The sequence below is a fragment of the Anolis sagrei genome, chromosome 2 (genome assembly GCF_037176765.1).
Source record: "Anolis sagrei isolate rAnoSag1 chromosome 2, rAnoSag1.mat, whole genome shotgun sequence".
Lineage (NCBI taxonomy): Eukaryota > Metazoa > Chordata > Lepidosauria > Squamata > Dactyloidae > Anolis > Anolis sagrei.
Window position 1 is genome coordinate 1,070,173 of NC_090022.1, and position 25,394 is coordinate 1,095,566.

Sequence of the window (25,394 nt, forward strand, 5' to 3'; positions counted from 1 at the left end):
TATCATTTTATTATATATTATATTATATATAATAATAATAAATATTATTATCAGTATTATATATATTGATCTTCTCACCCCGAAGGGGACTCAGAGCGGCTCACAAGTTACACAGAAATACAATATATAATTCTATTAGCATAGTAAAATATCAGTATTATATATTACATGTAATCTTACATGTAATATGAAACATATAATTATAATATCATATTATTATATACTATATTATATATTATTATAAATATTATTATTATTAATATTATATATATCACCCTTCTCACCCCGAAGGGGACTCAGAGCGAATTACAAGATATATACAGAAATACAATATATTATACTGTAAGCATAGCACAGTATCAGTATTATATATTACATGTAATCTTACATGTAATATTATGTAATTATAATATCATATTATTATCTATCTATATCTATATCTATATATATAAATGCTCTGTGCATAATGAGTACGTTAAAAACAAAAGAAGCAATGCCCGAAATCACACCAAATTTGGCAACAAAACGTCTCACAACACAAGGAGTGACCATCACTCAAAAACGTAGGATTTTGTTATTTGGGAGTTGCAGTTGCTGGGATTTATAGTTCACCTACAATCAAAGAGCATTCTGAACTCCATCAACTCCTTTGATGGGAATGGAGATTCCCAATCTGAATGAAGCTCTTTCCACATTCAATGCATTTATGTGGCTTCTCCCCTGTGTGGATCCTTTGATGGATACTCAGATGTCCACTCCGACTGAAGCTCTTTCCACATTCCATGCATGTATGTGGCTTCTCCCCTGTGTGGGTTCTTTGATGGATACGCAGAATCCAACTGTGACTGAAGCTCTTTCCACATTCCACGCATTTATGTCGCTTCTCCCCTGTGTGGGTTCTTTGATGGTTACGCAGACTTCCACTCCGACTGAAGCTCTTTCCACATTCCGTGCATGTATGTGGCTTCTCCCCTGTGTGGGTCCTTTGATGGATACGCAGATCTCCACTCTGACTGAAGCTCTTTCCACATTCCATGCATTTATATGGTTTCTCCCCTGTGTGGACCCTTTGATGGGTACGTAGATGTCCACTGTGACTGAAGCTCTTTCCACATTCCATGCATGTATGTGGCTTCTCTCCTGTGTGCGTCCTTTGATGGATACGCAGATCTCCACTCTGACTGAAGCTCTTTCCACATTCCATGCATGTATGTGGCTTCTCTCCTGTGTGAGTTCGTTGATGTGTAGTAAGAGAACTTCTCATAGTGAAACATTTCCCACATTCCATACAGTTATGTTGCTTCTCCCCTGTGTGTGATTTTGACAAGGAATTGAGATTTTCCATTGTTTTACATTTATGATTCTAATATTATGCCAGAAGGTCACAGGTATGTTCTCCTGATTTCAGCTTCTCAGTCTTTGTATTGCTCTAGTCCATTTGAATAAACATATTACCAAGCCTCACTGTTTACAGCACAATCCTCCCTTTCCTCCTTGAATACACAGCTATGGAGCTTGAAATATAATTTCTCCAACTTATTTCTTGTGAGTGTTGTGTAATTTCATTCCTGACCTAAGCCAAAGGGAAGTGTTCTTCTCGAGGTTCATTCAGAGGTTACCTGCCAGAGAAATGAGAGGAAAATCTTATCAGGAGCAGAGCACAGAAATACCTCATTGAACAATAAGAACAATAGCTTAGTGCTGTAGCCAATGCAGGAGAAGAAGGGAGAAAGAGCGGTCCTATTGAGAAGAGCTTCTGCCTGCTGTGAAGTACTTTAACACTTGCCCAACAAAGAGCAAGCCCTGCAAAGAGGGGAGAGTGGCCCACGATTCTCTGCAGGAGATTGTTTGCACTGCAGTGTGTTCAGAGTGTCATCCAATCTTTGCAAAGGAAGACTTGTAACAATATGGTCAGCACAGAAAGGGCTCAGATTGCAAAGCGTTTCCTGCCTGGATCCCGCTTCCTCACATCCCAACTCAGAACTTGAGTGACCACCTGTATGGGCAGACCATCCCAAGTGGTCAGTCTTGGGAGAAAAATACTTCATTTCTTCCAACTGAAGCAATTTTTTCTCTGACCTCAGGCAGAACAACTGCAAAGAAAAAAACAAAGCAAACTCCGACACCAAGACCACAAAAACGGAGATAGGGACGCAGAAGCACAGGGTGGGAGGCACTCAGCCTAGCAGCAGGACACGAGAGAAGGGGGTAGGGGGAGGATGGGTGGGTGGACCCCCAGTGCTAAAGATGACGTTTGTGCGATGGCTCAAGGGGGAGGAGGGAGGCCATCGCATTCACCGCATCCACTACAGGCCCCTCTTTGGCCCTCGGAGCCCATTTGCAGGGGTTTCATTGAGGATCACCTGTCAGGTGAGTTGAGGCTGTCACCTGGGTAGTGCCAGGCTTGTTTCCTAAGCAGGACATTGCATAGCTCCTGGGGGATCACAGTTCCCTAGATCAGTGGTTCTCCACCTGTGTCCCTCCAGGTGTTTTGGCCTACAACTCCTAGAAATCCCAGCCAGTTGACCAGCTGTTGAGATTTCTGGGAGTGGAAGGCCAAAACATCTGAGGACCCCCAGGTTGAGAACCACTGCCCTAGATGGATCGCCATTGGGGGGAAGCAGAAGGAGAGACGTGCACACATATCATCATGTTTTCATCTGTACTGCCCACCCCCGACCCACTTTCCCAACCTGATCCCCTTCCCTCAAAATCTCCATTTGGAATCAAAGACTATTTAGAGGAGGAGGAGGAGGAAAGGAGACAACGAAGGAGTTTGATTATAACGATACAATACCCTGTTAACCTATTGTATACAAACAGGGATCTCTAACTGATATAGACAAAGAGATAACCCAGAACAGAAGGAAGGAAGAGGAGGAGAACCAACAATGAATGGACAACCAATGAATGGAATTGGTTTTTGAAACAGAAGATAGAAGTGGAGTTCTTCTTGTGCCATCCTCATCTATGTAAATAAAAATGTAATATTGGTTTGTGGGATTAACAGAACTCAAAAACCACGACACGAATTGACACCAAATTTGCACAGAATACGCCTAACAGCCCAATGTATGTCCTTCACTCAAAATATTTGGATTTTGTCATTTGGAAGTTGTAGTTGCTGGGATTTATAGTTTACTTATAATCAAAGATGATGGAATGATGGAATTGAATCAACCGTGGCACACAGGACTCCCATGAGCAACGGAAAATACTAGAAGAGTTTGGTGGGCATTGACCTTGAGTTTGGGAGTTGTAGTTCACCTGCATGCAGAGAGCACTGTGGACTCAAACAAGGATGGATCTGGACCAAACTTGGCACAAATATTCCATATGCCCAAATAGGAACACAGATGGAGTTTGGGGGAAATAGAACTTGACATTTGGGAGTTGTAGTTACTGGGATTTATAGTTCATCTGCAATCAAAGAGCATTCTGAGCCCTACCAACAACAGAATTGGGGCAAACTTCCCACACAGAACCCCCATACTTAAGGCCATCTAGTCCAACTCCCTTCACCAGGGCAAGAAAACGTAATCAAAGTCCTCCTGACAAAGATTATCCAGCCATAGATACAGAGAGGTATATATGATTCACACACAGAGAGATATAGTATCATAGATTTAAAAGGGACCCCTGAAGAAGGACAATGATATGTTGCATGTTCCAGAGAAGGCAAAGCAGACACTCTCCACATCAACACTGACAAAGAAACAGCAAGAAACACTGTTTATCCACAAGCAGAAAGTGATTGCATATTTTAGAAACCAATACTTTCTAATTTAATTTCCAGATCTCCAGACTGGGCCACAGCAACACCTGGCAGGGGATGGCTAGTGATTTGTCATTTTCTGGATCAGAGAGAAAAGAGGAAGGAAAGGAGGAAGGGATTTCAGCGTGGCCTTGAATCGAAGAGAAGTCAGCACAGCTCACGGATTTATCAAACATCCTCCTGAAGCATTGCCAAATATAGGAGCTTGTTTGCAAAAGACATTTACTTGAAAACTTACCAAAATACAACATTGATTGGATAAAAGCTCTTAAAGAAGAAATGCAACGTTCAGTCGAAACCTCCTAAAATTGAGAAAGGAAAACAACGTAAGAAGATATCGGCTGAAGGTACAGAAGTGATGAAACCACTGGAAATTCTGGATGGATTAATCAATAGTGCCAATGGCAAGCTGGATCAACAAAATGCCATTTTGAAGAGATCTCTAGTGAACCCCAAAGAAGGACAATGGAAACTGGGAAAGCAGGATGAGAAGGAGGGAGCCAAGGAAGAAGGGAAAATGGAAGGAGAAACGGAAGGTCAACAAAGGGCCACGAAGAAGGAATCCAGAGGGAACCAGGACGGAATGGACGCCAGGCAGAAGTCCAGCTGGAACAAGAGAGGCCTCAAGTCAAGGCGCGAGAGGCCTGCCATTTCCGTCCTGAAAGAGGGGACCGGTCAGTCCAGTCAGGAGAATCTCTCGCTCAGCTCTGGGCTTCTCACTCACCGGCCTGAGAGAGGGAGGGAAAAGGACCACATCTGATTGGAGGAGGGGAAGGTTGGGCTGGAATCACTCCGTCCACTGACCAAGGAACAAAACTGCTTAGAGCTCTTTGTTGTGGTTACATTTCTCCCCTGCCGTATCTTCCCAAAGGGGACTCAAAGCAACTTGACATAAAAGCATTAGTATGCAATTTAACATATAGAAATATTCAAACATCAAAACATAATTAGACACAAACAGCACTCAAAAAATTCACAGGTAACATCCACCAAAGATATTCCAACACCACAACACTTGATCTTCAAAACCTCCATCTTCAAAAGCCTGTCTGAATGAAAAAGTTTTAGCCAGAAGGACAACAGGGAGGGGGGGAGGGAGGGGCCGTTCTGGCTTCCCAGGGCAGAGAATTCGAGCTGCGTGTCTCAGGCAACGTCCACACGCCCTGTCTCTCGGGATCTGATCCCGGGTTATTTGGCTGCGCAGACTCCCAGAATCCAGTTCAAGGCAGAGGATGTGGGGCCAGATCCTGGCAGAGAGGGAAGTGCGGATCCAGGCCGAGGCTTCAGCATTCCCAACTGGGCAAAGCCAGTCCCGTGAGCCAGCAACATGGCTCCCCATGGTTTCCTTGAAGAGCGTGGAAGGGCAGCCTCTCCCTGTCTCCTATCTGTGGGCACACCAGGAGGGTCTCACTCTTCACCCTGGCCCCCTAATTGAAGGCTCCCTTTCCCCCCCAACCAGGCTCCTTCCTTGGGACCACCTCCCCTCCTTGCCCCTCCTTGAAGGGTCTGCTTTGGGCAGGGGAGGAAGGGGGGCTCCAGGGGGGAGGAATGAAGGGCCGCGGAGTGCCTGCCTGAGGGAGGGAGGGGGGGAGGAGGCCCCCTCGGCAGTGCCCTCTGCCCCCCATGATCACCGCTGCTCTGGGCCAGAGTGAAGAGAGAGGGGGCCGGAAGACAGCTCCACCTTGACTCCTGTGGTAGGCGAATAATATAATAGATTGTGTATACATATAGTATTTATAATATTATAATGTAATACAATATAATCTTAATAATCATATGATATTATAAATATATATTTTATATTTCACGTAATATTACAATACAATGGTAGAGTACAATTTAGTAACATAATACTGATATTGTACTATGCGAATAATATAATTTAATATACTGTGTATACATATAATATCTATAATATCATAATGTAATACAATATAATCCTAATAGTATAATGTAATATTTTGTGTATACATATATATGTGTATTTATTTATTTGCTGTATTTGTATACCGCCTTTCTCAGCGAATTGGCGACTCAAGGCGGTTTCCAACATAAGAGATAAAAAACATTAACAGTATAAGACATCACAAAAACAATAGAAGCGACATCATCTGCGTCTCCTTATTCTCAAGCATCGTCCAATCCCATCGTCAGGTCATTCGATTTCCTATGTTACTCTGTATTTGTAAACGTCTCCTCGAATAGCCACGTTTTACCTTGCCTCCGATATTACTCATGATATTACAATACAGTGGCATAGGACAATAGAGTAATATACAGGGTTAGTCAAAATGAATAGGCCAATATACAATACAATTAATTTTCTTATTGGCCTATTCAATTTGACTAACCCTGTATAATACTGATATTGTACTATGCGAATAATATACTATAATGTAATATATTGTGTAGACATCTAATATTTATAATGTTATAATGTAATACAATAGAATCCTTATAATAATAAGATATTATAAATATATATATTTTTATAGGACATGTAATATTACTAATAATATCACAATGTAATCTATTGTGTGTCAATGCCTCTTGTGAGCCGCTCTGAGTCCCCTTCCTTCCTTCCTTCCTTCCTTCCTTCCTTCGGGGTGTGAAGGGCGGCACTGAAATGTCATAAGGAAATAAACACAGAGAGTTGGAAGAGACTCCCAAGGTCCCCCAGCCCAGGAAGGAGGAGGACACCACACAAGCCCTCCCGACAGATGTCCACCCGGCCTGTGTTGAGAGAGAGACCCCCCGAGAAGGAAGGAGGAGCCCCCCCCCTCGCTGGACCCAGTCCAGGAAAGCCTCCCCAGTGTCCAGGGTGGTCAGGGCAGGAGAGAGAGAGGCGGGCGGGACCCTCGAGGCCATCCATCCCCACCCCCTTCTGTCGAGCAGGAAGGCACCGTCCGATCCCTCCTCACAGATGGCCATCCCGCCTCGGCTTAAACCCTCCAGAGAAGGAAGGAAGGAAGGAAGGAAGGAAGGAAGGAAGGAAGGAAGGAAGGAAGGAAGGAAGGAAGGAAGGAAGGGAGCTCCTCCGAACTCCAGGCAGTCTGGGGGGGGGGGGGGGGACACCCCAGAAGCCACCCATCCTGACCCCACCAGGCACAGAGAGAGAGAGAGAGAGAGAAGGGCAGCTGATCCAGGTGTCAACAAAGAGAGAGAGAGAGAGAGAGAGAGAGAGAAGGATGGCCCGTGCTGTGGAGTGGGGAAGGCGAGCCCCCAGCGCCACAGGAGGGCCCAGGCCGAGGAGGAGGAGGAGGAGGCCGCTCTCTCTCGCTCGCTCGCTCGCAGCCTGGGTTTCCTTCTCCTCCTCCTCCTCGGGGGGGAAGGGAGGAGGGAGAGGCGGGCTCCGAGGAGGCCCCACTGGAGGGGGAGGAGGGGGAGGCCGCCCCCCGAGAAGGCTCCGCCAAGGGCCACGCAGGCCTGCGCCACTCACGCTCACTCACTCCCTCCCTCACCCCCACTCGAAGGGCTCTCCTCCTCCTCCTCCTCACGGGGGAAGAAGAAGGCCTCGCCCGAGCCTCACTCGCCCCTCTAGGACACGGAGGCCGGACCCTCTCGCTGCGCTTCCGCCAACACCAAACATGGCGACCGCGGGCTGAGTGCCCGGAGAGAGGCGGGGCTTCTTGGCGGCCCTGGCCAGTCAGGAGCAAGAGCGCCTCCTTCCTTCTCCTCCAGAGACTCAGCACCCGCCAATAGGAATTCGCCTCCCTTTTTGGCGTCACCGGTCTCCGGGCAGAAACTCCTCTCCGGCCTTCCTTCTTCTGCCACTCCGAGAGGGAGGGAGGGCCTTCCTTCCTTCCTTTCTCGGGATGCGCCAATGGGAATGGGCCTCCGCTGGCGGCGTCACCAGTCTCCAGGCAGACCCGGCCTCCCGGGAGGATTCTCCCTCTGTCGGCTGCTGCCCATGCCTGCCTTTCAGAGGGGGGCGGGGGGGGGGGGAGGGAGGCCAGCCAGGCTGGGAGATGGGCCACAGCCTCACCCAAGGACTACCCGACCCATCCTCAAGCCTGGCCCTCCCTCCCTCCCTCCCTCCCTTGGGCTCCTGTCCTCCTCCATGCAGTGTCACTCTCTCTCTCTCTGTTTCGGAAATATTATACATTCACTAAGTATACTAAATTACAAAAATGCAAGTCAAGCTCTGGAAAGGTTCAAGATAAGCAAGTGTGCCTGTAGCTCAGCAGGCTTCAGTGTGAGAAGGCCTCAGCGTGAGAAGGCCTCAGTGAGAGAAGGCCTCAGTGAGAGAAGGCCTCAGCGTGAGAAAGCCTCAGTGAGAGAAGGCCTCAATGAGAGAAGGCCTCAGCATGAGAAGGCCTCAGTGAGAGAAGGCCTCAATGAGAGAAGGCCTCAATGAGAGAAGGCCTCAGTGAGAGAAGGCCTCAGTGAGAGAAAGCCTCAGTGTGAGAAGGCCTCAGTGAGAGAAGGCCTCAGCGTGAGAAAGTCTCAGTGAGAGAAGGCCTCAATGAGAGAAGGCCTCAGCATGAGAAGGCCTCAGTGAGAGAAGGCCTCAATGAGAGAAGGCCTCAATGAGAGAAGGCCTCAGTGAGAGAAGGCCTCAGTGAGAGAAGCCCCAGGTTGGGCACCACAATTTACTCAGGTGTCAATCTACTGTGTGAAGCTCCTGTGTCAGTTGGGTGTGAGAGGAGGAGGAGGCGGCTCTGTGAGGGCAAAGCTGTTTATCTGCATGAGGAAGAAGCCCAGGAATAGCCTGTTAGGCCAGGAAGGAAGGAAGGAAGGAAGGAAGGAAGGAAGGAAGGAAGGAAGGAAGGAAGGGAAAGGCCTCTGAGGGTGGGAGGAAAGGGAAGCCAATGGAAAGGGTCCCAAGGTCATACTCCTGAAGGTGGGAAAGGCTGAGGCCCGCCTCCCTCAGAAGCAGGACAAGAGGAAGTCTGTGTGGAGGGGAGAGGGAGGGGGCAGGGCCCACCCCCCAATATTCCCGAGGGGAGAAGGTGGAGGGAAGGCCCCTTCCCCATGAGATATCTCAAACTGAACTGACTCCACTCTCCCACCTCCATCACTAAGACCATCCTCTGATCATAAACCAGTCTTGGCTATGGAACACCTTCTCATCCAATGCCTACTAAAGGCAATCCACAAGCCTGGCCCCCTTCCCTCCCTCCCTCCCTCCCTCCCTCCTGGGTTGGGCTTCTGTTCTGCTCCCAATTCAGTCTCTCTCTCTCTCTCTCTCTCTCTCCCCACCCCCCTCCCCAGTTCTGCCAGGGTCAGACCACTTTACCTGGAATCCCACCACTGTGTCCACTTCTGGGCACCACAATGGAAGGGAGATGTTGCCTCTAAGATGGAAAGTGTCCACAGGGGGGCGACTCAAAGGATCAAGGGTCTGGAGAACAAGCCCCACGAGGAGCGGCTGAAAGAGCTGGGCATGTTTAGCCTGAAGAAGAGAAGGCAGAGAGGAGACATGATGAGGGCTGGGGATAATTATGTGAGAGGAACTCACAGGGAGGAGGGAGGGAGTAAGCTTCCTTTCTTCTGCCCTGGAGACTAGGACGCAATGGAACGATGGCTTCAAACTACAAGAAAGGAGATTCCATCAGCAACATGTGAAAAAGATCTCGGAGTCTGAGTGAATAACAAGCTGAACATGAGGCAACGTTGTGATGCGCCAACAGCAAAAACAGCCATGGGATTTTGGGCTGTATGGCGTATATAGGGTCTAGATCAGCAGTTCTTAAAGGGTGCTCTGTGGCTCTTAAAGTGGGCAAAATGGATCCATGGGTTCAAATTCCGTTGGTTGCTTGAGCATCCCTGTTGCAAGTAAGCTGAGAGTCTCCTGCATGGAGAGGGACTGTGGTGCCGCTGGCTGGGAGTCAGCTGCATTGAAGATCACTACTGACCAAAAGGTCATGAATCCTAGAATCAAAGAGTTGGAAGAGACCTCCTGGGCCATCATCCAGTCCAACCCCATTCTGCCAAGGAGCAGGAATATTGCATCCAAATCACCCCTGACAGATGGCCGTCCAGCCTCTGTTTAAAAGCTTCCAAAGAAGGAGGTCAAAGCCAGCCCAGGTCGGAATGAGCTCCCGACCAAAATTGTGTAGCTTGTTGTTGACCTTTGCAGCCCAAAAAAAAACAGTTGCATCTAGGCAAGAGCCTAGAGAGATTGGGGGGGGGGGGTGTCCTCTCTCTGGGTGGCCTCAAAAAGAGGTTGGAGGGCAACCCATGGAGGATGCTGTGTCTGGTGGTGCTGCTTGAAGCAGAATGGGGCTGGACTCCATGACCCAACGGATCAGTGGTTTATCGGCTAAAGAACACACACCTCCTCCTCGCATTGCTTATGTGCTGATGGGCGAATCATCATCAGACCGTGTAGGAATAAACAACCCATGAACCCCCAACAGACTCTCATGGACTCCCGGGAGGAGCAGACTCCACCACTGAACAGCTCTTCTTCCCATCAGGACAGTCTTTCTCTTGTTTAGGTGAGGCCTGCACAACTTAGCGAGGGTGGAAGACAAGCAGAAGCAGAGTCAACACACACACCACACCGTTACTAGGCAGGCACGTGAATGCAATCCTCTCACGGCCTCCTCCAGCTACGCAATGGGACAGACTGTCGGCGGTGGCCGGGAGGGCCTTCACGCAGTTAAAACTTGTGCGCCAGCTGCGACCATACCTCGTGAAGTCTGGCTTGACCATGGTGGTCCACTCCTCTAGACTGGATTACTGCTATGCACTCTACGTGGGGCGACCCTTGAAGACGGCACAGAGACTACAACTTGTCCAAAACTGGGGCTAGTTATAGGGAGCGGTCGACTCCCATGTTTAAGGAGCTCCACTGGCTGCCGGTTATTTTCCGGTCCCAACTCAAGGTACAGGTTATCACCTACAAAGCCCTAAACGGTTTGGGACCCGCCTACCTTTGTGACCGTATCTCTCTCTATGTACCAACCCGGGCCCTTCGATCTTCAAGAGAGGCCCTCCTTTCACCCCTACCAATCTCACAAGCTCGTCTTGTGGGCACAAGGGAGAGAGCCTTCTCCTCTGTGGCTCCCCAACTTTGGAACACATTACCTGGACTGCTATCAATATGCGGACGACACCCAACTCCTGTTGCACTTGGAGCCTGGAGTAACGTCAATCCCTGACAATTTCACCTTATGCCTGGAGGCTCTGTCGAACTGGCTACGTGCTAGCAGACTGAAGGTGAGACAGAATCAAAGAGATGGAAGAGACCTCATGGGCCATCCAGTCCAACCCCATTCTGCCAAGAAGCAGGAATATTGCATTCAAATCACCCCCAAAAGATGGCCATCCTGCCTTTGTTTAAAAGCTTCCAAAGAAAGAGCCTGCACCACACTCTGGGGCAGAGAGTTCCACTGCTGAACGGCTCTCACAGTCAGGAAGTTCTTCCTAATGTTCAGATGGAATCTCCTCTCTTGTAGTTTGAAGCCATTGTTCCATTGCGTCCTAGTCTCCAGGGAAGCAGAAAACAAGCTTGCTCCCTCCTGCCTGTGGCTTCCTCTCACTGTGGCATAGTGGGTTAAAGCATTGAGCTGCTGAGCTTGTTGATCGAAAGGTCGCAGGTTCGACTCCGGGGAGCGGCGTGAGCTTCCGCTGTCAGCCCTAGTTTCTGCCAACCTAGCAGCTCGAAAACATGCAAATGTGAGTAGATCAATAGGTACCGCTCAAGTGGGAAGGTAACAGCGCTCAATGCAGTCATGCTGGCCACATGACCTTGGAGGTGTCTACGGACAACGCCAGCTCTTCGGCTTAGAAATGGAGATGAGCACCACACCCCAGAGTCAGACATGACTGGACTTAATGTCAGGGGACTACCTTTACCTATCATATCTCAGCCTTCTCTTCTTCAGGCTAAACATGCCTGAAGAATCCTGTGGCATGGCCGCCCAAGAGGTCCGACCCATCCGTTACCTACCTTGGATGGCGCTCCATCGTTAAGAGCCTAGGTGTCGTTTTGGATTTTGCAGCTGACGATGGAGGCTCAGGTCACTGCTGCCAGCAAACAGGCCTTTTTCCATCTACGACAAGCCAGGCAACTGGCACCTTACCTGTCGGATGAGGCTCTGGCAACCGTCATCCATGCCACGGTCACCGTCATCCATGCTAGGCTACACTATTGTAACGCTTTGTATGTTGGCCTTCCTATTTCGACGACCCGAAAGCTCCGTATTGTCCAGAATGCTGCAGCCAGGTTACTCACAAAAACGCCCATGAAATGCCATAGAACACCAGTGCTGCGGCATCTACACTGGCCCCCAATTGAGCATCGTGGTTTGTATAAGATGCTGGTCCTGACCTTGAAAACTTTATATGGTCAGGGATGTCGATTGTATCTTAGAGACCTCCGTCTCTCCTTCTCCCATCATCGAAGGTCGCCACGACCATCCCAACGCGATTTGCTCTATCCACCGGGTCCGAGGGAAGTGCCCTTGGAAAGCACCAGGCGCAGGTGGGCCTTCCCTGTTCCTGCCCCTCCTGCCTTATGACGGGATTCCTTATGGCCGCCCTCTTTGAGATGAGCCGTGCCTGACTCAGGGCATTTCATCCTCCTAGCACTTAAGACCTGGCTTTTGACTAGAGCATTTGACCCATGTTAATTTTAATATTTGTAGGTATGTGTTTTATCCTGTAGAATTTCTGCAATGTAAATCGCCTGGAGCATCTCGGATGGAGGGCGATTAATAAGTAATTAAACATGATGATGATGATGATGATGATGATAGTATACAGCTAGATAAATGGCCACCAGACTGGCAATAGCTCAATGGACTGTGAGTATACTCTTTTCATCTTTATGTCTTAATGTTTATGCTTTTAACTGTTATAATTGCCGTTTTGTATTTTGTTATGCGGCATCGAATTGTTGCCAATTGGAAGCCGCCCTGAGTCGTCCCCCCCCCCCCCCCGGAGGGGTTGAGAAGGGCGGGGTAAAAGGGTTTGAAAGAAACAAATAAATAACCAGGGCAACGAGGAGACTGAAGTCGTGGTGGTGTGTGGAGCTGAGATATGACGTCGAAAATGTTTTAACTGGAGGCACTTTTTTAAAAAAAGGAGGAACTCATGATGACCCCAACCAGAATCCTTTCTTCCAATATCTTCAGCCGCCTTCTTCTGAGGTAAATCTTCTTCTCAATAAATGGACATGAGTCTTGATTATAAAGAACTGATCAAGAAAATATTAATTTAAGGATTCACTCACTTGCCTTTTTCTCCCTTCCGCTTTCCTCTGAGCTCACGAGCTAATTCCTAATTTAAAGAAGCCCAATTGACTCTGTAAACACACAGGCTGAGGACTTAAACCCCCGGGTTCAGGGTCTCCACACACCAGAACCCAACTTCCACTCTTGTCCGCTGACTAAAAGGAACGCTCTCTTTCCAAACGCCTGCCCCGGCCGAGTGGCAGTTAGCTCCGCCCCTTTGGCTTCTCTAACTTGGATACATTCTCACAGCCGGTTCTGTCGCTATGGCAACGCCTCAGCTCAGGCGACACATCAGCTGGCCTGCACTTACATCGTAACATTAATCAACATTTTAAAAACGTACATTATAATTAGCTATTTCGTTACGGCCTCTAACCAATGGCAGATAGCAAGCCGCATGGCAGAGAAGGACGGGCACATACAAGCCGCTCCCATCCTTCTCTCCAGATTCCGTCCCCGTCACGCCATCTTCTCTGTTGTCTTAACCCTTGAGATTGTTGTGCTGTGAACACGTGTCTATTAAGAACTGTCTCATTACACACTGGAGGTAAGTGTCGTGCATTCCTAGCCATCTTTTTCTACACCACAGTCCGGGGGTCCCATGAACCCCAAAAACCATTCCATGGCGGACCCCTCCCCCTCCCTGCCGAGGAAGAAGCCCTTCCTTCTTTCCTCAACCTGTGGGTCTCTCCCCAGATGCGTTTTGGCCTTCACCTCCCAGAAATCCTCACAAATGGTCAACTGGCTGGGATTTCTGGGAGTTGTAGGCCACAACACCTGGGGAGAGACCCACAGGGTGAGACCCACTGCTCTAAGCTAAACACACCCAGCTCTTTTCAGACATTCCCTACAGCCCGTCTCTGGAGATATTCTGGCTTGTCCATATCCGCCTTGAGTTGTGCTGCCCAGAACGGGAGACAGAGCGATTGCAGGCGAGGTCTGAGCAAAGCAGGAGAACGGAGGCCGTGACTTCCTTGGACGTAGACACCACGTCTCCTCTCGGCACAGCCTAGAACCACACTGGCATTTGTGGCTGCCACATCACACACTGTTTTTTCAAAATAATTTTTATTCAAAGGCAAAGAAAAAAAGCATGTTTATACAAATTACAATTTTGGGATTTTTGGAAAGGAATCCTTAACAAACATGAAAGACTGAACAACACACACCGAAATAATAAGAACAAAACTAAGAGAACAACGGATCAACACAACTCTTGTCGCATGCCGATTTTAATCTGTATTCACTCACTTTAAATGCTGCTCTATATTCACTCTTCCGTTTTTAATAGGGCTAGGCGGTTTTGTTCGTTAATTTTGTAATTCGTTATTAATTCATATTTAAATTAGCTTACGATCCGATATTGAGCCATGCAGGAATAGTGTGAGGGGTAAATTAGATTCGAAACTATTTTTTCAATTTATTTCGTAATTATTTCGTAATTATTTTGTTATTATTTCGAAATTATTTTGTAATTATTTTCGCATGTCTGTTGTTTGTTTTATCACACCAACAGTCAACAACAGAGGGAGAGGGAAGCTTCAGAAGTTCCCCCTGTCCCATTTCGAGGTTTTTTTAGCATATTGCGCAATTGCGTCCGCAATTAACGAATCGATTCGAAATTAACGAAATTTTGTAAATATCAAAATTTTGAAATCTCAAAATTTCGGAAGTATTTAGAATTTGGAAACGCTAGCGCTCCCTGGAAACGAATCAAGTTTAGAAACAATTTTTTCCGTGGTTACCCAGCCCTAGTTTCTAAATATAGTAAACTCATTCCTAAAACCCACAATAAACAAATGTCCCCTCGTTGTTATAACTCGTGAATTATTAGTGGGTCCCAATCTCGTTTCATAGAATCATAGACTTGGAAGAGACCTCCTGGGCCATCATCCAGTCCAACCCCATTCTGCCAAGAAGCTGGAAAATTGCATTCAAACCACACCCTACAAAGGGCCATCCAGCCTCTGCTCCAAAGCCTCCAAAGAAGGAGCCTCCACCACACTCTGCGGCAGAGAGTTCCACTGCTGAACAGCTCTCACAGTCAGGGAGTTCTTCCTCATATTCAGGTGGAATCTCCCGTCCTGTGGTCTGAAGCCATGGCTCCATTGCGTCCTAGTAAACAAAGTTGCTCCCTCCGTGTTTTCCCAAATATAAGACATTGTCTTTTATTTCTTTTTCAAGAAGACACGCTACGGCTAATTTTCAGGGGATGTCTTATTTGTATATCCATGGCCAGGACTCCAGTTTTCCCAGCTTTTGTGCTAAATTATGTGCCTCGTCTTATATTCGGCCAGCTTATCCTCAAGTATATAGGACATGTAGCTACTCCCCTGTGTGGGTTCTTTGATGGTAACACAGACTTCCACTATGACTGAAGCTCTTTCCACATTCCATGCATTTATGTGGCTTCTCCCCTGTGTGGATCCTTTGATGGGTACGCAGATCTCCACTCTGACTGAAGCTCTTTCCACATTCCATGCATTTATGTGGCTTCTCCCCTGTGTGGCTCCTTTGATGGATACGCAGATGTCCACTTACACTAAAGCACTTTCCACATTCTATGCATTTATGTGGCTTCTCCCCTGTGTGGATCCTTTGATGGGTACGCAGATGTCCACTCTGACTGAAGCTCTTTCCACATTCCATGCATTTATGTGGCTTCTCCCCTGTGTGGATCCTTTGATGGGTACGCAGATCTCCACTCTGACTGAAGCTCTTTCCACATTCCATGCATTTATGTGGTTTCTCCCCTGTGTGGATCCTTTGATGAGTATGCAGACCCGCACTGTGACTGAAGCTCTTTCCACATTCCATGCATTTATGTGGCTTCTCCCCTGTGTGGGTTCTTTGATGGATACGCAGATGTCCACTTTCACTGAAGCTCTTTCCACATTCCATGCATGTATGTGGCTTCTCCCCAGTGTGGACCCTTTGATGGATACGCAGACTTCCACTCTGACTGAAGCTCTTTCCACATTCCATGCATTTATGTGGTTTCTCCCCTGTGTGGTCCCTTTGATGGTAACACAGATCTCCACTCTGACTGAAGCTCTTTCCACATTCCATGCATTTATGTGGCTTCTCCCCTGTGTGGGTTCTTTGATGGTAACGCAGACTTCCACTCTGACTGAAGCTCTTTCCACATTCCATGCATTTATGTGGCTTCTCCCCTGTGTGGATCCTTTGATGGGTACGCAGATCTCCACTCTGACTGAAGCCCTTTCCACATTCCATGCATTTATGTGGCTTCTCCCCTGTGTGGATCCTTTGATGGGTACGCAGATCTCCACTATGAATGAAGTTCTTTCCACATTCAATGCATTTATGTGGTTTCTCCCCTGTGTGGGTTCTTTGATGGTAACGCAGACTTCCACTATGACTGAAGCTCTTTCCACATTCCATGCATTTATGTGGCTTCTCCCCTGTGTGGATCCTTTGATGGGTACGCAGATCTCCACTCTGACTGAAGCTCTTTCCACATTCCATGCATTTATGTGGCTTCTCCCCTGTGTGGTCCCTTTGATGGTAACGCAGATTTCCACTCTGACTGAAGCTCTTTCCACATTCCATGCATTTATGTGGCTTCTCCCCTGTGTGGATCCTTTGATGGATACGCAGACTTCCACTCTGACTGAAGCTCTTTCCACATTCCATGCATTTATGTGGCTTCTCCCCTGTGTGGTCCCTTTGATGGTAACGCAGACTTCCACTCTGACTGAAGCACTTTCCACATTCCATGCATTTATATGGCTTCTCCCCTGTGTGGATCCTTTGATGGGTACGCAGATCTCTACTCTGACTGAAGCTCTTTCCACATTCAATGCATTTATGTGGTTTCTCCCCTGTGTGGGTTCTTTGATGGTAACGCAGACTTCCACTCTGACTGAAGCTCTTTCCACATTCCATGCATTTATGTGGCTTCTCCCCTGTGTGGATCCTTTGATGGGTACGCAGATCTCCACTCTGACTGAAGCTCTTTCCACATTCCATGCATTTATGTGGCTTCTCCCCTGTGTGGTCCCTTTGATGGTAACGCAGATTTCCACTCTGACTGAAGCTCTTTCCACATTCCATGCATTTATGTGGCTTCTCCCCTGTGTGGATCCTTTGATGGGTACGCAGAGTCCCACTCTGACTGAAGCTCTTTCCACATTCCATGCATTTATGTGGCTTCTCCCCTGTGTGGGTCCTTTGATGGGTATGCAGATGTCCACTTTCACTGAAGCTCTTTCCACATTCCATGCATGTATGTGGCTTCTCCCCTGTGTGCGTCCTTTGATGAATACGCAGATCTCCACTCCGACTGAAGCTCTTTCCACATTCCATGCATTTATATGGCTTCTCTCCTGTGTGAGTTCGTTGATGTGTAGTAAGAGAACTTCTCGCAGTGAAACATTTCCCACATTCCATACAGTTATGTCGCTTCTCCCCTGTGTGTGATTTTGACAAGGAATAGAGATTTTCCATTCTTTTACATTTATGATTCCAATATTATGCCAGAAGGTCACAGGTATGTTCTCCTGATTTCCTCTTCTCAGTCTTTGTATTGCTCTACTGTTTAGAGCACAATCCTCCCTTTCCTCCTTGAATACACAACTATGGAGCTTGAAATATAACTTCTCCAACTTATTTCTTGTGAGTGCTGTGTAATTTCATTCCTGACCTAAGCCAAAGGGAAGTGTTCTTCACAAGCTTCATTCAGAGGTTACCTGCCAGAGAAATGAGAGGAAAATCTTATCAGGAGTAGAGCACAGAATATCTCATTGAACAATAAGAACAATAGCTTAGTGCTGTAGCCAATGCAGAAGGGAGAAAGAGCGGTCCTATTGAGAAGAGCCTTGGCCTGCTGTGAGTTGCCTACAATTCTTGGACAATCAAGCCCCCCAAATATATTGTTCCTTCTGTGGTCAAAAGCGCAATCCATTCTCTAGCTGCTGAACTGGACCTCCTCAAAAATGATATCCCTTCATCCAAATCAGTGGTTCTCCTCCTTTCTCATGCCGTGACCCCTAAATACACTTCCTCGTGTTGTGGAGACCCCCAACCACATTTTCGTTGCTACTTCATAACTGCTACTGTTACGAATTGTAACGTAAATATCTGATATGCAGGATGGATTTGTATTGTTACAAACTGAACATAATTAAAGCATAGTGATTAATCACAACAACAACGTGTTTAGGGAGTACGGACAACGGATGAAGGGATTTGCAGTTCCTTCACCCAATTCAGCTCTGACTGCCACAGACTGCTGAGAACCCCACAAATTGCAGACGTGGACCAAACGTGGCACAGAGAACCCCCGTGACTGACAGAAAATACTGGAGGGGGTTGGGATGAATGGACAGTGATTTGGGGGAGATGTAGTTCACCTACATCTGGAGAGCACCGTGAACCCAAACAATGGATCTGGACCACACATGGCAAAAATACGCAATACGACCAAATTTGAACTCCTGCCTTCCTCCTCATTCTCCTCTGGGCTTTTCTTCCTCCTCCTCTCCATTTGGGAACCTCCAATCACTGTTACTTTCTCCCAAACCCTTCCAGTATTTTCCGTTGGTCATGGGAGTTCTGCGTGCCAAGTCTGGTTCAGTTCCATTGTTGGTGGTGCTCAGAATGCTCTTTGAGGGCAGGCAAACTATAAATCCAAGCCACTTCCACCTCTCAAATGTCAGGGTCTATTTTCCCCAAAGCTCTCCAGTAATTTCTGTTGGTCATGGGAGTTCTTCATACCGAGTTTGGTTCAGTTTAATTGTTGGTGTTCAGAATGCTCTTTGATGGCAGGGCCAAGCAACTGTAACTCCCAAATGTAAACGTCTATTTTCCCCAAACTTCACCATTCTGAACTCCACCAATGATGGAATTGAACCAAACGTGGCATACAGGACTTCCATGACAAACAGAAAACACTAGAAGTGTTTGGTGGGCATTGACCTTGAGTATGGGAGTTGTAGTTCACCTACATCCAGAGAGCACTGTGGACTCAAACAAGGATGGATCTGGACCAAACTTGGCACAAATACTCCATATTCCCAAATATGAAGACAGATGGAGTTTGGGGGAAGTAGACCTTCACATTTGGGAGTTGTAGTTACTGGGATTTATAGTTCACCTAGAATGAAAGAGCATTCTGAACCCTATGAACAACAGCATTGGGGCAAACTTCCCACACAGAACCCCCATACTTAAGGCCATCTAGTCCAACTCCCTTCACAAAGGCAATAAAACTCCCTTCACAAAGGCAAGAAAAGCCTTCCTGACAAAGAGCCATCCAGCCATAGATATAGATAGATCTATATGATTCACGCACAGGGAGATATAGTATCATAGATTGGAAAGGGACCCCTAAAGAAGGAGAATTCCATGTTCCATGTTCCAGAGTGGGCAAACCAGACACTCTCCACATCAACACTGACAAAGAAACAGCAGGAAATACTGTTTATCCACAAGCAGAAAGAAATTGCATATATTTGAAACCAATACTTTCTAATTTATTTTCCAGATCTCCAGACTGGGCCACAGCAACGCCTGGCAGGGGACGGCTAGTGATTTGTCATTTTCTGGATCAGAGAGAAAAGAGGAAGGAAAGGAGGAAGGTATTTCAGTGTGGCCTTGAATCGAAGAGAAATCAGCACCGCTCACTGATTTATCTAATACCCACGCCAACATAAAGGCAGATCAGATAGCACACCAACTCTTGAAGAATGGGAAACCCAACCTTGCCACCAAAGTAGGAAAGAAACCAATAGCCAGACAACCAGAGATTGAGAACAACAGCCTTCATGAACCCTTTGCATCTACTGAATTGGACATGGCTCTCAATAAATGTAGAAATGGCAAAGCAGCTGGCCTGGATGATCTACGGATGGAACAAATCAAGAACTTTGGTCCCAAAGCAAGGCGCTGGCTGCTGGAGCTGATGAACAACTGCACTGCATCCTGTCAGATCCCCAAAATCTGGAGGAAAGCAAGACTCATCGCCATCTTGAAGCCAGGCAAAGACCGTAATGACCCAAAAAGCTACAAACCAATCTCCCTGTTGTGCCACCTCTACAAAGTTCTGGAGAGACTTATTTTGCATAGAATTATGGAAAAAAAATAGACCCCTGTCTGATTCCACAGCAAGCTGGCTTCAGGATGTGAGGAGGTCTGTTATTAAACTGCTGCCACCAATTGTAAAGAAGACTGTATTAATGCCACCGAATGCCACCAAATGTGAAGGCGCGCGTGGTAAAACACCCACTGCCACCTAATCTATGAGGGAAGCTGGGCAACGATCAATATCAGCCTAGGAACTACTTTACAAAGGAACTGTTAATTACAGAAGGCTTTGTTTCAGTGATAGCGTAGTGTTTACTTTCCTGGCCTGACTTTACTATTCCAGGCTGTTCAGCTTATAAGGAACTGTATCAGGCAAGGCTTGAGGAAAAAGTAACAAGTTTATTTTAACAGGAGTATAACAATGTATAACTGTTCTTCAAAAGAGGTACAGATCTTGATGGATACATTGGAAAGGTTTCATGAGTAAACTCAGGCAAACACTTCATAAGGTTTCACAGCTGGCACAACAGGCTTAAACCCAGCCAAACCTTGATTCTTAATTCAGAATCAACAACCCCCTGTACCGGGTCCTTCTCTGCAGCCACTTTGGTCACCAATTAATTCCCTGAATCTCCAAGAGATTCAGTTTTTCCCTATAGCACACTGGCTACAGACACATTCCCTGAATCTCCACCAAAAGATTCAGTGTGCTCTCAGCAGCTCTCCGGCCACTGACTGGATTTTTAAAACACAGCTGCCTCTGAAGAGGCGGTTGGCTCCGCCCCTGTTGCTATGGCAACTTAGCTAACATCAAGCCACTCTCTCCAACAAAACATAATCTCCCATACTTACCATCCCTAAACCATTGTCCAAACTACACATAACCAAAGGAATAAAACTTACACATCGTCACACCTCCCAACCCATAGGGATTATTTTTGACTTTTCTACCAACTAGAATGGTCAAAAATAATTTGTATAATATCAACATCATATAACTATATACAAACCATATTTTGATCAGTTATCTAATAACACTAGTTAAGGCATCCTGGAAAGTGAGTCCGCAACAACATTGGTTCTACCTTTTACATGCTCTATATCAAAGGTATAATCTTGCAATGATAAACTCCACCGTAAAAGTTTGTTGTTGGTGCTTTTGGTGTTATCCAGCCATTTTAATGGGGCATGATCCGTTTGAAGGGTAAACCTTCTTCCCCATAAATAGGGCCGCAATTTTTGTATGGACCATATTATAGCTAGACATTCCTTCTCAATAGTAGACAAACTACATTATCTGGGCAATAGCTTTTTACTTAAAAATAGAATAGGATGACTCTCTCCTTTTTGATCTAATTGGCTTAATACCGCCCCCAACCCAGTTTCAGATGCATCACATGTTAAAGTAAAGGGTTTATCAAAGTCTGGGGCTCTTAATACAGATCGTGAGGTTATGGCCTGTTTTATCTGGTCCATTGACCTTTGACATTCTGCAGTCCAAAGTACTAGATTAGGGCAACTCTTTCGTGTAAGATTTGTCAAAGGCACCGCTAAAGTACTAAAGGATGGGATAAATTTCCGATAATATCCTGCCAACCCAAGAAATGATCTTACTTGTTTCTTTGTCTTGGGTATTGGCCACTGATGTATGGCTTCAACCTTGGCAAGTTCTGGCCCAATGATAACACAACCCACAATATGTCCTAAGTATTTGGTGGTGCGGTTACCCATGTGGCACTTAGGGGCCTTGATTGTTAAACCTGCCTCCTGTAACCGATGCAATACTTGCTCAACGTGTTTTAAATGGTCTTCCCATGTGGTACTAAAGATTCCAATATCGTCCATATATGCAACGCAAAAGTCTCCCATTCCCCTAAGTACACTATCCACTAACCGTTGGAATGTGGCTGGACTATTCCTTAAACAAAAGGTAAAGTGGTGAACTCATATAACCCTTCATGAGTTCTAAAGGCAGTCTTCTCTTGGTCTTGGGGAGCCATAGGTACTTGCCAAAATCCTTTTGTTAAGTCTAGGCTACTAATATAATTGGCTCTCCCTATCCTCTCCAATAAGTCATCTAACCGGGGCATTGGATAGTTATCAGGTTGTGTGATCTTGTTTAGGAGCCTATAATCCACACAGAACCGTATGGTGTTGTCTGGTTTTTGGACTAGTACAATAGGTGATACCCATGGGCTATTAGATGGAACGATAACACCCATTTCTAGCATTTCTTTTATCTCTCTTTCAATACATTTGGTTAGCTTCCCCGTGACTCTATATGGAGATGAAGCTATGGGGGGGGGGGGGGGGGGGAGTCACCGGTAAGGATTTGATGGTGAACTCCTGTTACCCTTCCTGGAAGATCTGAGAACAATTGATTATACTTCTTAAGTAACTTTTTAATCTGGGTTCATTGTTCCTGGGATAATTCTTCATCAATTTTTACCTGGTCAATATTACCATAAGCTTTCCTATTTCCTTCCCAGAAAGAAAATGTCCCTGTCTCTTCACCAGTTATAACCATATATACATTAGCAATCTTATTTACATAGGGTTTCAACATATTAACATGCACCAGTCTTTCACTATCAGTCTGTTCATCAAAGATCAAGTAGTTGACACTACTGTGTTTCTTGATCACCTTCCATGGACCGGTCCAGTCTAATTGAAGTTTATTGGACTTTGCCGGAGTGAGATAGAGGACTTCATCTCCTATGTTGAAATTTCTGCATCGTGATGACAGATCATATCTTGACTTCTGTTTCTGCTGGGCTTCTGCAATATTGTCTTTGGCGATGTTCCTAGCCGTCTCCAATGTGGACTGAAGATCCTGGAGGTATCTGGTTATTGGAACAGGCTCCTGCTCCGGATACGCCTCCCAAAACTCTCTCACCAGATCAAGTGGGCCTCGTACACGCCTGCCATATAGTAGCTCAAACGGACTGTATCCAGTGCTTTCTTGGGGGATCTCTCTATAGGCAAAAAGAAGTTGCTGTAATTTTACATCCCAGTCATTTGGATGTTGTTGACTGTATGCCTTAATCATTCTCACCAAGGTCTTGTTAAAATTTTCTACAAGCCCATTGGTTTCTGGATGGTACGCAGTGGATGTTAAATGTTTAATACCACATATCTCCAGTAACTTCTCCATTAGTCTTGAGGTAAATTGAGTCCCCAAATCAGATATTAATTCCTTCGGATACCCTGTCCTTCCCCATATGGACAGTAGAGCATTTGCCACTGTGGTAGTTTCTATATTAGACAATGCCACAGCTTCCGGGTAACGAGTGGCATAGTCCATCATCGTTAAGACATATCTGCTGCCTCTCCGACTTGGCTTTGGTAGAGGGCCCACAATGTCAATACCAACTCTAAAGAAAGGTTCGCCGATAATTGGCATGGGGATCAATTGAGCTTTTGTTTTGTCTTGGCCGGAACTGATCCTCTGGCAAGTGTCACAAGATTGACAAAAGTCCTTAATTTGTTGCTACATGCCGGGCCAAAAGAAGTTTTTTGCAATGCACTGGGTAGTGCGCCTAATTCCCATGTGACCTCCTTGTGGGCTGGCATGTGCCATCTGCATGAGGTGCCCACGATACTTCTAAGGTACCACGATTTGGGTGTAAGAAACAGCTGGAGACTTGTGGTCTAAAACTTCCTTGTATAGAACTTCATTTTTGATTACAAATCGGTTTGGTTTCTCTGGGGTTAACTCTGTCTTTTCAGTTTGAGTTGTATCAAACAAGGTCTGAAGTGTGTCATCAGCCTTTTGTTCTTTAGAAATTTCATTTTCACCTTTCGTCCCTTGAACCAACTCAGTTACAATAGAGCTTGCTTCGGGTTTCTGTCCCATAGGTTGACAGATGGGTAAACATGAAGTGTTTTGTACTCCAGTCTGTTCCACAGTCAGGTCTTTTCCCTCTTTAGGTGACTCTGATATTTTTTTAATTCTTCTGACCAGGTCATTTCCAATCAAGCATGAGTAAGGGATCTCTGAACTCATGGCAAAATCCCACATGCCTGTCCAATTGCCATATTTTATAGGTAAAGAGACCACGTTTGAAGTAATCGCTGGTCCTAAACCTTTTAAATTAATCTGAGAAGTAGGATTTTGATACTTCTCAGGTACCATCTTTGAATGAATTACACAGACTTCGGAACCCGTATCTCTCCATCCATGTAACAGGTTTCCATCTATTTCGATGGGTTCCAAATAGTCATTTGGGACTGTGTTTAGTACCACAAACAAACACTGTTTTTCAATCTGTTCCCCCTTTTGAACCACCTCAGTGCAATCCTTCTTAGCACTGGGTTCCATTTCTTTTCCAGGGGTATTTTTTTCTCTAATGAAGAAGGTGGACTTCTCTTTTCTCAGGAGATTACATTGGGACTTAAAATGTCCTAATTTTCCGCAATGGAAACAGCCCTTATTTCCCTCAGCACTGTTAGGCTGCATGGCACCTGCCATCCTCCAGGCGGTGTTTTCTACTGAAAAGCCTCTCCCTGGCTGACTGTGAGGGGATTTTTTAAATGGCGGTTGGGATTGTCTTGTTTCCTTTTTGACTCCTTCTTCTGCTTTAAATCCTTCCTTTAAAGTAATCAACTGGTCCACCATGATAGCTGCTTGTGCTGAAGTTTCGGGGTTTCTATCCTGTATAATCCATTTATAATCAAGGGGGACCTGTTGATAAAACTGCTCCTTTTGAATTAAGTTTTTGAGCTGCTGGAAGTCATTTACCTCAGCACCTTTGATCCAGCTCTCAAAGTATTGTGCTTGATTGGAAGCTAATTGAGAATAACTCTCATATTTTTCTTTTTTGATCATCCTGAACTTCATCCTATAAAATTCAGGTGTCAGCTGCAATTTCTGTTGAACTTCTCGTTTAAACTTAGAGTAATCTTTATGTTCTGTCTCTGCCATGTCGCTGTAAATCTCCAGAAGTTTACCACAAATCTGTGGCCTTAAATATGCCATCCATTTTTCCTCAGCTACATTGAAGTCTCTACAACATCGTTCGAAGGAAATTAAGAACTTTTCGATATTGTCTTCTTTATTGTATCTTGGGAATTTTCTCAAAATATGATCCATAGGGATCTCCTCTGGTCTCTCCTGTATATTCACTTGTGTCTGAGGGAGAGTTAAACGTTGTTTTTCAATTTCTAATTCCATTTTCCGTAACTCAGCCTGCCTCTCTCTTCCGCTTGTCTGATTTTTTCCCTCTCCTCAAACTCCATTTCTGCCTGTCTCTTTTGGGCTTCCATCTCTGCCTGTCTTGCCCTGTCCTGTGCCTCAATTTCCAGTTTCCTTAACTCTATCTGATATTTATACTGTAACTCAGACATAGGAGTTTGGTCTGTGTCTGAGCTTCCCTCTTCTTGATAAG

General features: G+C 46.1%; 4 protein-coding genes and 1 pseudogene across 4 annotated transcripts in view; all 5 read right to left on the reverse strand.

Annotated features, from left to right (window-relative positions):
* Positions 1–25,394, reverse strand: part of LOC132766333 (zinc finger protein 850-like) — a 72,290-nt pseudogene that overhangs the window by 41,257 nt on the left and 5,639 nt on the right.
* LOC137096465 (zinc finger protein 25-like) lies at positions 641–7,383 on the reverse strand. Its single transcript, XM_067465615.1, has 3 exons — positions 7,237–7,383; positions 4,014–4,077; positions 641–1,619 (listed from the first exon to the last, which is right to left on the reverse strand). Exon 3 carries the CDS (start codon positions 1,343–1,345, stop codon positions 641–643), a length of 705 nt encoding a protein of 234 aa, XP_067321716.1. The 5' UTR covers positions 1,346–1,619; positions 4,014–4,077; positions 7,237–7,383.
* LOC132765349 (bromodomain-containing protein 2) overlaps positions 4,294–25,394 on the reverse strand; it is a 463,888-nt gene continuing 442,787 nt past the window's right edge. Inside the window, exon 12 of the mRNA XM_067464872.1 lies at positions 4,294–4,498. Coding sequence (XP_067320973.1) covers positions 4,404–4,498 — 95 coding nt within the window. The 3' untranslated portion in view covers positions 4,294–4,403. The remainder of the gene's footprint in view (positions 4,499–25,394) is intronic.
* Positions 14,177–17,520, reverse strand: LOC137096218 (zinc finger protein 91-like). Its single transcript, XM_067464875.1, has one exon. The coding sequence runs from the start codon at positions 17,428–17,430 to the stop codon at positions 15,286–15,288; it is 2,145 nt and encodes a 714-aa protein (XP_067320976.1). The 5' UTR covers positions 17,431–17,520; the 3' UTR covers positions 14,177–15,285.
* Positions 17,523–25,394, reverse strand: part of LOC132766322 (zinc finger protein 180-like) — a 55,035-nt gene continuing 47,163 nt past the window's right edge. Inside the window, exon 4 of the mRNA XM_067464982.1 lies at positions 17,523–17,626. The gene's annotated coding sequence lies outside the window, so the exon portion shown is untranslated. The remainder of the gene's footprint in view (positions 17,627–25,394) is intronic.

What these genes read in the sequence shown, in the direction of transcription:
- LOC137096465 (XM_067465615.1), bottom strand. Translation starts at nt 1,345, where the DNA reads ATGGAAAATCTCAATTCCTTGTCAAAATCACACACAGGGGAGAAGCAA.
- LOC137096218 (XM_067464875.1), bottom strand. Translation starts at nt 17,430, where the DNA reads ATGGAAAATCTCTATTCCTTGTCAAAATCACACACAGGGGAGAAGCGA.